This window comes from Rhinolophus sinicus, linkage group LG15, assembly GCF_036562045.2.
Source record: "Rhinolophus sinicus isolate RSC01 linkage group LG15, ASM3656204v1, whole genome shotgun sequence".
Taxonomy (NCBI): Eukaryota; Metazoa; Chordata; class Mammalia; order Chiroptera; family Rhinolophidae; genus Rhinolophus; species Rhinolophus sinicus.
In genome coordinates, this window is record NC_133764.1 from 49,873,611 (window position 1) to 49,887,384 (window position 13,774).

At 37.6% G+C, this 13,774-nt stretch overlaps 1 protein-coding gene across 8 annotated transcripts in view; it reads right to left on the reverse strand.

The window, feature by feature from the left end:
- The window catches only part of GPATCH8 (G-patch domain containing 8), a 79,413-nt gene extending 67,197 nt beyond the window's left edge, over positions 1-12,216 (reverse strand). For 4 of the 8 annotated variants that reach the window (XM_074319693.1, XM_074319695.1, XM_074319692.1 and 1 more), the window contains exon 1: positions 11,937-12,001. Coding sequence is in view for 1 of the 8 variants with exons in the window: in XM_019752268.2 (XP_019607827.2) it covers positions 11,937-11,981 (45 nt within the window). In the remaining 7 variants the exon portion in view is untranslated. Of the gene's footprint in view, positions 1-11,936 lie in introns of all 8 variants that reach the window. The other 4 variants (XM_019752271.2, XM_074319694.1, XM_019752268.2 and 1 more) reach the window with 3 other exon arrangements.
- Between the last annotated feature and the right edge of the window lie 1,558 nt (positions 12,217-13,774).

The window sequence follows — 13,774 nt, forward strand, 5'->3', positions numbered from 1 at the left end:
GGTCTATGGTTTAGTTAATATTTTGTACCAATCTTAATTTCCTAGTTTTGATAATTATATTATGGCTATTGTAGTAAGGGAAGTTGGGTGAGTAGTACACCAAAACTCTTGTTATTTTTGCAACTATGTTATAAATCTAAAATTAGTTTCAAATAAAAACAAAAACCTTTTAGCTATGGGATAATCTCCACACATATTATTAAGAGAAAATCAAAGTGTCAAAAAATGTGCTTGCAGCTACCCTTTGGAAAGGTAGAGAATGCTTGTATATGTATTATGTATCTCTGAAAGAATAAACATGTGATTGGAAATAGTGGTTGTCTTTTAGAAGGGTAAGTGGTTTACTTTTCACTCTGAATCCATCTGTCCTTTTGAATGTTGTACTAGAAAAGCCAAAAAAAAAAAAAAAGAGGAAGAATGGAATATAAAATGTGATTTCAAATCCCCAGGGCACAAATGGTGGTGGTGGTGGTGTGATGATAAATATTTTATTTCTTGCCTCCTCCCCTCAAATTTTTTTCAAGTCATTCTTATGAACTTAGACTTAATAAGATCATTCTTTTCAAAAATAGTACGGCATCTGATTATTTGAAGACCCCTACAGGGATTTGAAAAGTATTTTTTTCAGCTTTACCCTGCTTTCAAAACCTCATTTAGATCTGTCAACTCCCATTAGAGCTAGGAAGATCATATACATAATGTATCATACAAACCAGGGCACTTTTAGAGTAAAAGGAAGTGCTAATAATAGTTATGCCAAGACGAAAGGAATAAACTGGAACATATGGTCATTCTAGTGAAAATACACAGATTCTATGTTAAAGCATTCCTAAAATTTAGTTTTAATGATGACTGCATGAACACTTTTTTTTCCATTGTCTAAATCAACTCTTCCTTTCTAAATACTGTCGGCTTTCAGAATTGAAATATAGCTTTTCATTTATGCTGATCAGAAAATTAAGTTCAAAGGGACCAGACTAGAAGCAATTTCACTTTTCTAAAAAATGTTAAAAGATTTTTTAATGCACATATCTGTACACATACACCCAGTTAACTTTCCTTCGATTGCCTCTACTCTCAAAAAAAGCTTCAACTCCAGGCAGGTCTAATTAAAAACTAATAGAACCTGGATGACCTGCAAAATACATAGTAGTTTTAGTTCCTTACAGGTCAAGGATTCTGCTTTCAAGCACAAGGACAAATGTGGAATCTATTACAAATTTAGCTGTGGTGATTATTTAAATATAGAGACAGACTGCCCTAAATTTATCCATATAAGTGGAATCTTATTATTTGCTAACCAGTGCTGATTTGGGAAGCCACATAATCCCACAGCTGTCTGTACCTTTTCCAGTGATTAACTGTATGGTAATTAACAGGAAAAATTAGAGCTAGAAGAAGAAATTATCAGGACAATTCTTTCAAGATCAGAATCAACAGCACACAATTTCAAACAGCAAAACAATATTTAAGACCCTAAAAAGGTAATAGTCTCTTGTCTCCCTATGACTATTAAAATTTAATATAATTTCTTTTAAAATTTAATGAAAAATATTACTCATAGTCTAAATCAGTGGATCCAAAGTTTCTGATGAACAAATCAATTATTAACATGAAGATTATACAGACTAAAGTTTTAAATCCTGTCTGACTTTTGCCATTTAGACTAGGTATGAGCCAAATTTAAAGTAGTTTTATCTTTGGCAGTATAGTGCATCACTCATAACCCTATCTTTTAGCACCTGGCACTGGATATTAAACTGCATATTGTGAACGTCCCTGTCTCTCTCTGCTTCAAATCTCCCCAACCAAATTTATCTTTTGTACTGTATTTAGCATTATTCCTTTAGAGATAGTCTAACGTCACTAAGTAGATCGATTAATCACAGCCCTACCTCACAAAAAATAACACACTTGTTTATAATTTGGACTTCCTAAATTCAAAGCATATAATAATGCTGATCTCAGCTGCCATGGGAAAACAAAAATGGTGTATTTGGCAGACAGAACCATTCAGGATAGCTTCATATTCCACCTACGAACACAACCAGTCCTCCTCTGTCACCAAATAAATAAGAGACTTCATCTCTGTCCCGCTCTCCCTTACTCATTCCAAATAAACTAATTTAAAAAAATGTCTGAAGAGGAAAAGCCTATCCAAAAAGAAATGGACATTCTTGGGGATTACTGGTGTCATTTTATTAGTATACTTAAATTAAAATTTATCTCAATTTAGAAAGTAGAAACACCATTGTGGTCAATTCCTCAAAAACCCTAATTCTTCACTATTGTTCTCATGATTATATAGTTTGATTTACAATGACTTCCAGTGTATTATTATAAAAACCAAAGATGTCTGAAGTCAGAGACACCAGAAATCATTATTACCATCTGCTAGCTGTATAACCTTGGGCAAATCACCAAACCTCTCTCTAGGACTATGCCTGTTTCCCTAGCTGTAAGATCCAAATAATTACGCTACAGATTACTGCATAGGTTGTGCGGTTTAAAGAGGTACAAAGCAATGAATTATCATTCTAAAGCACTATTGAGGTCAGTCAATAACACAGAAGAATAAATTCAGCTATTACATTTAATTCTATGTAAATTGGTAGGAAAGATAATTGGCTAGCAATCTCAGCAAATAACTTAAGAACTTGAAAACATATTACACTGGGTCAAGGGTATGAGCATATCACACAGTTGTCTAAAAATACACGTACACCTGTTTGACATATCAAATTTTCTTGATAATTTGATTAGAACAAGAAAGGGCTGGTTTCCAAAAAAGACACTACACCGGAAAAGTAGTAACTTTTTAAAATCCCACAGGAAAAATCAACTTTTTTCAGAAACACATGCAAAATACAGCCAATCATTCTTGAGGCATTCAAAATGGTAGGAAGACAATAGTTAAATTAAGAATTCCTTTGGGAGTCATAGTAATGCATATTATTTCTTTTACCACTGGCTGGTAATAGAGCTCCATCTATTCAGACTGTAACATAAATTCTGCACTAGTCCACAAAAAAACAAGTGTATGTACAATGTGTCACACAAAAGTAAACTCATAATTAAAAGATGACTGCTGTAATGATATACAATATATAATAAAGTAAGATTATAACTATCCATAACACAACCTCCACACTTGAAATATCCCTCAACTGGCTTTATAGGATATCACAGAAATAGTTCAACCTAGGTAATCCACAGCACAGCAGAAGCTGAATCCCCAAGTCTGGACATTGTTCTCAGACTCTACTAAACCTACATACTTGGTTTTACTTAACCATTAATTCAAATATCTGAGCAACTTCTAGATGCCAGACCCTGACTCAATGCTAGAAAAATGAATAAAACAAGAAAGACTCTCATTCAAGCAGTTCTAAGTCCAGTGAGATGTGATAAATTATAATTAGGAAGTATATACTGTATTTCCCCGAAAATAAGACCTAGCCGGACAATCAGCTCTAATACGTCTTTTGGAGCAAAAATTAATATGTCTTGTCCAGCTAGGTCTTATCTTCGGGGAAATACAGTAGTAGGAGAGGTAAAACAGCACAGTGCTTAAAAGCTAAACTGGTCCAACCTGAAAGCTACCTCTGATTTGATAGCTGTGTGAACTGAGTAAGTTTTTCATTTGTAAAATGGGGATAATAGAACCTACCTTACTGAGGGACTGCATGAAATAATAGTGCATGACACAGCGCCTAACAGAGTAAGCACGCTGTGCTGTTACCTACTACGATTACTAGTAAAAGTGCTATTACCGAAATATGACCAAAGTGCTGTGGGAGCACAGAAAATAAAGCAACTAACTCTGCCTAGGAAAGATGTCAGTGATAACATCAAATTGAGTCTTGAAGAATGAGTATCAGCAATTCCAGACAGGTAAGAACATATGCAAAAACAAGAATAATGAACGAGCCCAGCAGGTCCAGATAACAACAGAAACTGCAGGATGGCAAGACAATGAGGGGAAAAGAGATACACCCGTTACAAGGGCACCAGATGCTTGAGAGTCTTATAAGTCTTATAAGTTAATGAGTTTGGATCTTCTACTTGAGACAATCTGGAACCACAGGAAAAGTCACATCTTAGGAGAGATCGAGGTTCGAATCTGAGTTTACTAACTGTGTGGCCTCAATTTCTCTGAGCCTGTTTTCCCATCTGTAAAATGAGGGATACACCCCCTGGTTTGGATGGTTACCTGGAATACATAAATATCTCCAAAATGCCTTGGCATGGGGCCTGGCATGTAATACATACTTGACAAATAGTAGCTGACGATATCACCACTAAACATCATAGCACTCAACTTTTGATGCTGGTACTGGTCAAAGATAAATTTATAGTACCTAATTTGACAGTCTCCTGTACAAGTACCATTCTCCTCGCCCATCTTCCTTTTTACTACTTTTTGAACAAATGAACAAAAAGGACTGATTTTATCTTCTTATCCTTTTTATGATGCCATGCTAACAAATGGGCACTCAATACATGTTTGGAAAATGGAATGGAATTGTCTGGTAGACCTATCACAGTAAAAAGGCCAACAACAGGTCATAATCAAACTTATAACACTGAGATGTTTTGGAAAAAAATACATTTAATGATAAGCATACCAACTATTTCCTACCAGTAAATTGGTGAAAAATGTTGCCTTGTATTAAAGAGAAACAATGCTTGGCATTCTGTAGACAACACCAGCACTCATCTCCTCAAAAAGAGGCCAATCTATATACCACAGCAGAAAGAACGCTGCAAAAGAAATCAGATTAAAGTTCAAAACTCAGCTCTACACTAGGCAAAGTAATTTATCTGGGCCTCAGTTTCCTCATCTATAAAATAGAGTTACTACCTATTCTTTACCTCCCTGAGTTACTGGAAGAATTAGACAAGAATGCATATAAGAGCACTTATTAAACCACAACAGTATACAATACTACCAGTCTAATATCCAGGTTAGATTATTTTACAACATCCTGGTGCCTCGGTTCCTTCACTTCCTTTCCTATAATGATCTTGTTGTCCATTCACCGTAGCCATTTTACTCTCATGGTCATTATCAACATTCTCAACCCTTCCATAATCTCTATTTCAAATATTGTGCTCTCCAACCACAAACCTATCTTTACAGCTCATTCCCTTTAGCACCTCCACTCTGATTCTTAAACCCCATCAGAAACTACCACCCACTGATCCAACTTTTCAATCTACCCCCTTCCTACCCTGCGACCCCAAAGGTCCTCACTTATCTTCCTTTCAAGCTTAAATTCATATAGTTCATTATTATAATCATTCCCTGTACATCCTTTCCCCCACTCACATAAACTCGGGTTAATGGACACTGGTTATCACAGATTTAATTGTAAATATATAAGTATAGCACATCTAACACAACTGTATCTGAATTAATCTTCCTTGAAAAATTGCTTTGATGTCTATCCCCATTTAAACATCTTAAATAGCTAGTACATTTGTGCTTAAAGCATTAAAATACAACTTACTTTTGTAACCCTAGCTTTCACTTTTTCCCTATCCCAATGGTTTATTCACTGGTCCTAAAAAACAAAATAAAACAATCTGCTTGTTTCACTTCTATATTTTTGCCCTGGCTATTTTCTCCAACTAAATGCTTCCCACTCTTTTCCTTTACAAGGATGCAATCCCATCATCTTTAAAGATTCAGCTGAAATGCTAATTTCTTCATAAAGGCAGGTCCACTCACCCCACTTTAAGGGTTCTCTCCTTTCCTTAGAGTTTTGCATTTATTGACTATACTATTCATCTGATAATCATGTTGGTCTTATGAGTAATAAACTAAATATTGTTACTTTTGTTATCACTCCATCTAGAACAAAAGCTTGAAAACACCACTTCTTAACCAACTTCCCTCACAGACATATACATACTTCTGAGTACAACCATTATTCAAATAGTTTTATTCAATAATCTTTTCAAAAATTAGTTTATATTCTAGAAAATATTCTCAAGGTAAATATATCCCGTTATAGCTGGTGCAGATGATACCCTAAAGTAGTAGTAAACCAATTAAATTTTCAACCTCTTTTGCCCTTTCTTTCAAGAGACCTTATAATTTTACTCATAGCAACAAGGGACAGACACTACAGCATATAATCCACAAGCATCAGTTTTCGTTTCTTCTATAGTCAAGACCTAGAGTATGAAATTCATTTCTTGATTTTCGATCAGTGCTGCCTAAAAAGGGTGAAAAATTCCCTCATCAACTCTGGGAAAATGTTACATGAACTGTAAGATATGAGTACCGACTTTTCTAACAATCATTTAAAATGTCAGTCACAAAACATGCAAATTACTTTTTTGTATTACTACTTTAAACCTGAAGAGTTGTTTTGTATTTCAGTTCTACAAAACAGAGATAAATTGAAATCCCTGTTTGAAATCAATATAATTGCCAAAGAGTGGCAAAGATGACTTGATACCTTGTAACATGAGACCAAACATACTATTAAGAAGATAGTTTCTCATTGCTTGAGTAACACAAAATGCAAGATTTATCTGATCGCAACACTGTCAATAAAAACAAAAATTAAGGCAAAGAATAGGAAACTCCCATTTTGGCTCTAACTTTAATTCCTTACTATCTATAGCATTTGCAAAAACATTATGTGTTAATAACCTATATACAATGTCAAAGCAATTTTAGCTACTTTTTCTCCCATACATTCCTAAATTAGATGTAAAATACTAAATGCATTTGTTAAATCCCAAAGAAATCATTTAGTATAAGCATGACAATATAGCATATTTTATTTTTCAGCCTGGGCATATTTAATTTTTGCACTGACTAATACAATATGCATTAAGCACATCTGATTGGACTTCCATAGTTAAATGGACAATTCACTTTTTATAACTGAAAAATCATTACAACATCTTCTGGTATTCACTGCAATATCAAATCAATGACTTCTTTCAGTATTTGTGATGGTCATTTGTAATTCCTTTGGTAATTATCACGAGTCAGCTTTCACTTAATACTAAATGGCAATTTAGTATTATGAAAAGAGAATTAATGCCAGACTACAAGCAAAAGTACCAAGTTGTTTCAGGGACGGAATTTTAATAGAATTCAAGAACTGGATGTCTAACTCAAGCTGGAATCCATTTTCATTAATAAAATATTAGAAACTTATTAAATCACAAGAACAAAGAAACCTCTACATGGGTTTCAAATCCATAATTCAAGATCTCATGAACTTCTGCTATTCCATTTCAGAAAATGGTAATCTTGACCACATCAAGAAAACACTATCCTTTTTTCATTTTACCATGTACCCAAATAGATAGAAATTATATGGAAATGAATCTCAGCTATGAAGCAGCACAATCAGAACAGCTATATATATATATTTAGTCACAAATTTTCATTCTGGTTATGTAACTTATCATAAAGACCTGAGAAAATGTTATAAAAGTCTCTGTAGTACTCTGAGAATTATATGACATATACAGAACAAAAGAAAAGAATACAACAGGACACCTATTTTTCTATAATGTTGATGGCACTAGAATAGCCCTGTAATAATCAGCCTAATAGTATATTCGTCTAGATCTCTTTCTTCTTGGTCTCCCATGCCTACTTTGAAAACATATAAGCATACCATTACATGAAGCCCTATGATCATAGTTCTTGCCAACCCCATTCTCCCTCCAATGCAAATTGTCTTTATAATGTTATTCCTTGATTTGGCCCATGTTTTCAAGCACTTTTTGCCTTACATATATACCCTTCCCCTTCAAATCACCACCAGGAAGCCTTCCCTTATGCTGACCTTACTTGGTCACTCTTGATCCCGAGAATGTATTAACCAATAATTTTACATGTCTTAATCATCAGTATTTTGAAATCCACACTGCTTTCGTTCTAATCCTTTCCCTATCACAATATGTATGGGAAAGAAAAAAGTAATGCTTTTGCCTAAGTTTCAGTATCCCAAGCAAAGGTGACATTGATTTTCATAGCTAGTGGCATCTTTTCTAGATGATGGGAGAGATCCAGAAAACAGAGATTAGAACACTTGCCCATGTTTCATCCCCAGCATGCCTACATCAGAATGCCAACTCCATTACACAGTACCACACAGCAAATATACTAATATGCTTCTGTGACCTAAGTATTTTTAAATGGTAAACCTCCTCACTTAATGGTCTCAAATAAAAATGATCTGAAGGCACATCCTAGTATCACGTATGAACACAAAGAGGAATCCTACAAACATACTACATAAAATACATGACTTGCTTATTGCTATTTATCATTATGATTTATTTATATAGCTTATAGATTATAGAAAGTTCTTGGAAAATTTCATGTTTTTGTTAATATTTTATGTTTTTGTTGACCTTTAATATCTGTTTCTCTCATTACTTTATCACTCACTAGTAGAAATCTAATGTGAAATACATTCAGAACAAGAAGGAAATGAAAGGCTACTTTAAATCACCAGTCTGCTGCAGGTACACAAACTGAAGAACATTTCCTCACTAGTATTCAGCTGCATCACCATTAATAGCTGCGCAACGACTAAATGCTAAGCTGTGTATTTAACACCTTAGCTGTATGTCACTGTACAAATAAAACTTTTTTTAGTAAACCTGTTATTCAAAGTGTTGACTACATCCATATCCTAAATTTTATTATGTATTTTCCATTAGTTTGTGTAGCATTTCAATCTGTGAACAGATATGCCTCAATCTGGTTAATGTAGGTAGAAGTCATGTCTCATTCAGAAACTGAAGACAGATTCTTAAAGGAGTAGTTAAAATTCTTAAAGCATTTAAAAAAATAAATACATCAGCCTAGATCACAAAGATTTCCAAAGACAAAATACTACCAAAAAAGGCTACACAAAAGAATGTCAAACTAAAACAAGTTAACAATACATCCTCTGTGACAGTGTAACTTACCACCATCCGAGCCTCCCTAGAAGCCCTTGGGAGACCAACATGAAACAGATCTGAACAAAACAGAACAGATAAAAACTAATGGTATCACCTCTCTAAAAGCTCATTTATTCTTTGTGACCTATAAATTTACCCTCCACGGTTGATGACTCAATTAGTGATATAAAATATGTAACTGCCAGTAGAGATAATGGTACTGAGCACAGGTTCGAGAGTCAAAAAGCTGGAGTCTGAATCCAGGGTCTGCCATTTATCAGCTGTGTACTTGGCCGAGTTCTTTAACTCTCTGTGCCTCAGCTAGCTGCCTCATTTAAAAATGGGAGTAACAGTACTTACTTCACATGGTAATTGTGAAGACGATGAGGTAATACACGCAAAGCCTATAGAATAGTACCTGTTCATTATTATAATGAAGTTATCAAAAACTTTTAAATGTCCCTGGTAATGATTACTCTTTATATTCATAAGTGCTTCAAGTGGCATACCATAGTTAAGTTCCTCACTATAGTATACAAAACACCTTTGAAACTTTAGGTGTTCACAAAATCTAATAGCAAACCCATCTCTGACTCCATACTAAGTTCAAGAGACAACATTCAAACTCTCCAAAATTTGCATTTAATGGTAAACTGGGAAATAGTGAAATTCTACAATTCTAAATCATCTTTTCAAATTAAAGGCAAAGACAATGATAGCCATCTAGAATTTACCAGAGAAGATGAATGGAAAAATTTCCAGTGCTATAAGATCTGTTTAAAGCAACAGGATCTATGTACTGTGTTTGGAAACCTACTTTGGATTTGTTTTCAAGTGTATTCAGTGTCTTCACCTTGTTTATCACTTAAAACCCTACCTACCAAAAGGCCACATTTAGTTTTGAATCACCTGACCTTGAAAAATGTTTTAGATATACGATATGCAGGAGCATCCTATTACATTTTCTCTCCAATAACTAAATCGAAGGACATAATTAATGAAAATCTATATTTTTCCCTTTAATAAAACAGCCAGAAAAATACTTTAACTATTTTTAAATGAATGTTTTTTAGAAATGTTAGCACGAAAATTTACAAGTTTTAACATCTGATAACTGTCTAAAAGGTTTTCGTTCCCAATACCCTACTTACCTATACTGCTAGGACACCTGACTTAAAAAAAAAAAAATCATTTCCCTAGCTGACCCAATACAGCTCGAGTTCGTCATTTCAACATAAAGGCAGGAACTAAGCTTAAAATACATGTAGTATATTAAAAAGACTACCAAGCAACTCAAAACAGGTTTTAGTTGCTTTGAGCCCAACTAGAGCATCAGAAACAAGTCATTTTATTTGAAAAGACAGAGGCTTTCTCCTTTTTTCCAGGTGACAGCATTCATACTCGGCTATCCAGTTTTCAAAATCTTCTTTCAAGATCCTGCAAACCCTGTTTGCTTAAGCCTGCTGAAATCCTGTAGTTGACAGACATTTTCCCCTCAAAATTGAACTGTCCATATTACCTATTTTCAATTTTATCAGGTCACCTTGAAATTGTCTCCTCTGAAAAGCACGGTGGGTTTTAGATATCAACATGTCTCTTTAAAAATTACTACTAAAGCCCCACCTCTTGCAAACTACTCGTTTTATGTTGCTAGGTACAGGACAATCTTTCTCAGGGATCAAACAGCTAATATGAACTGCTTCAAACTTCCCTGGACCTGCACTATATCCTTAAACACCTTGAGATCGTGTATTGTGCTGCAGCTGTACAGCAGGCGCATGATCACAAGGCTTCTGAACAGCCCCAGATCCCTTACGGCTGCAAAACTTCAAATAAGCGTTCTATGCACTCGACTGTTCTGTGTTGGTTTAACTGCTTATTTAACCTATTTATTTACCAACCCAGTGATCTCAGGGAATTCAAACCGCCTTCTGAAATATATCTACAGTGTATTCCCGTGCTATTAATACATTTAGGAAGATCTGCAGCAGGATAAAAACTTGAGTTGTGATGTTCAGCCTCTGACCCAAATTGCTGTTGCCAGGATATGCGGTAGTAATGCAGTAGTTTCTTTGAGACTCTAAGGATGTGTTTTACCCTAGAAATAGCCAATCTCTACTGAATCCCTTTTAGTCGCCGAGATTTCTGCGGTAACAATGCTCAACAGGAAGGTATTTTAAACAGTCGAAAGACGAGTTACTCTAATTTGCCTTTATTTTTTCTTCACTAATGGATGGTTGTCATCACAAGGGCATTTTCCCATACGACATTTGCAACTGAAGAGAGAAAAATTAAGGTTTGGGCACTAGTTATCACACACTTGGAAAGTCCATTATCATTACGCTTCTTACAAATCGTCTTTCCAGGTAGGATTCGGGGCGAAGCTTACATCAACCATAGTCCTATAACTTGCTGTTTTCCAAATCCAATTAACGGCCTAATGTCAACAGCAACATTTATGCCCCGGGAAATCTCAATGTTTGACTAACCACGAAGGCACCCTTTTCCGGGTGAAGAAATGGAGAAATAGACAATGAATTTATTTATTAGAAGGAGGCAAGACGGAGAAGGACTCTCAAAGAGAGCCGTGCAAGCAAAATCCAGGGATTCGGAATTCCTGGTCTGAGCAACACTCGCTCCAAATCTTCCCGACCCAACCCTCTTTTCCCCGGGGAGCCTAGCCCTGCTCCTCCACAGGCTGGGAAGACCCAGAAAAGCACAGGCCTCCACCCGCGGACAGGCCGGGGTTCCAAAACCAGAAGCCCAAACAGGCCGAAGCCGCAAAACCGGCGGCCTGAGTATAAGCGATAAGAGAATACGGGGTGAGAGGAGATGCGGCCTCGCCTCAAGCCGGGAGGCCCCCGGAGAAATCTGAGGAGGGAGAAGAGTGAGCCGGTTCGTAAGCCAGAGCAGAACCTGGAAGGAAAGAGAGCCGGGAGGGGAGGAGGAAAAGGTTCCGGCTTGGCCAGCGCCTTCCCCGGATCCTCGGCGACGCCCGTGTTTACCTGAAAGTCTCGGTCCTCGTTAAAGCGGGAGAAGCGGTCCGCCATTTTGCCGCCTTCACTCTTCTCAGGACGATGCTCTCCGGTTCGCTCCTTCCCACCCGCGACACCCGCCCCCTCGCTCCTCTTCCCTGTTCCCCGCCTCCTCCCACGCCCACCCGGCGCGCGCAGGCGAGGGAGGGAGGCAGCAAGAAGGCGCGTCTGACGTGAGCTTAGCCGGCGCAGGCGCCTTTCAGCCTCGGAAGTGGAACTTTCCCTCTCGTCCCCGCTCCGCGCGCCGCCCAGGGCAACCCCAGCTGCCGCGCGTGCGCACCCGCTCCGCAGAGCAGCAAGTGCTTCCGGGGAGGTCACAGGGGGCATAGTACACACGGAGTTGGGTGTTTGCCACCTGCTCGCCTTCTCAGTGCGATTCTTTTTTTCTACCTTCATGCTTCCTTGTGTTTGCAGAAGCTCTTCCTCTGCTTTAGTCACCAAATGGCAGCATAATATAGCGGATTGGTTGAAAGTGCGGCTTTTGGAGCCAGACTGTTTCGAATCCCAGTTCGCCCTGAGGATTAAACGGTGATCTCTTCTAGCGCTTACATTCCAATGAGGGATACAGATAAATAATAATTACATACTTTCAAGAATTAACGAGTGCTACATAAAGTAAAACTGGGTGCAGCGATGAGAGGGACGACCTCTGAAACTACTTTTGACCTGAGAAACAGCAAGGGGCCCCTTGGGGCAGAGGGAACTTGAAAACCAAAGGACCAATGACTGCTAAGAACTCTGCATTTTCAAGCGATTATTTCAGAGAAGTACTTCTCAAGAGACCAAAGTTGATAAAACTCAAATAAAGCTGTCCGGGCTTCTGTTTCCTTTTTATAAAATAAGGAAATTGAATTTGGTTATCTCTGCCAGTGTCCCCCACTAACTTTGTGTGGGTTATGAATCAGAGTTTTACATTTTATGACCATCCTGAGGACCCCACTCAGCCCTCTTACTCCCTTAGCCAAACTACAGAAAACACAGGAGGGGTAGTAGGACCTCCCTGCTTTTTAAAGAGTAGTTGACAAATCACACAATGGAAAAATGGCCCGTACCTACCCTGACAGAGTCAAAGGGAATGTAACTTTTTGGAGGAAGGGTGTGTATCTTCTATTCCTTTGTTACCCTCTGCCTCACCCAATCCCCAGTCCGAACAGTACATCTCTAAGCAGTGAAAAGAGCTCCCTATCTACTGAGAGGCAGAACACACAGAATTTAAAAATTGTAAAGAGACTTGAGGGTAAATGGGGCAGATTGAATCACATGGATGCACATGGCACATTTACCTCTTCTCACTCTCCAAACCCCACTACAGTGACAGTAAAAGAATGAGAAGGGAATGAATACACATGGACAAAGAGACCTGAATAAGGGACAATAGCAGACATGAGATGTCAACAACCTTTTGGAAACTGGAAAGCTTCTAAATGGAAATGGCGTTAGTAGAATGGAGAAGGCAACGCCCTGGAGCGGGGAAGCCAGGAAACAAGTTGATCAATGCTGAGGTAACCTGAAAGGCTCGGGAATTGGAGGTACCACTGAAGGTGAGGGTGTGGATGGGGCTGAAAACAGGAGGACTGGTTACAGGGCAGTTTAGGGAGCAGTTAGACTCAATCCCTTTCCCACCCAGGTAGCAAGCCGGAGGGTTTTCCTCTGGAAGGCTGAACCAGAGAGATTTTAAGATACCTGGCACAAACTAAGGAAGGTGATACCATGCTGCAAATTGACAGATTGGTAAAAGCCAACATTCTGGTCGGGCTTCTCTCAGCAAGAGACAGGATCTATCTCTGGGAATTGGCTTAAGGGGAAAA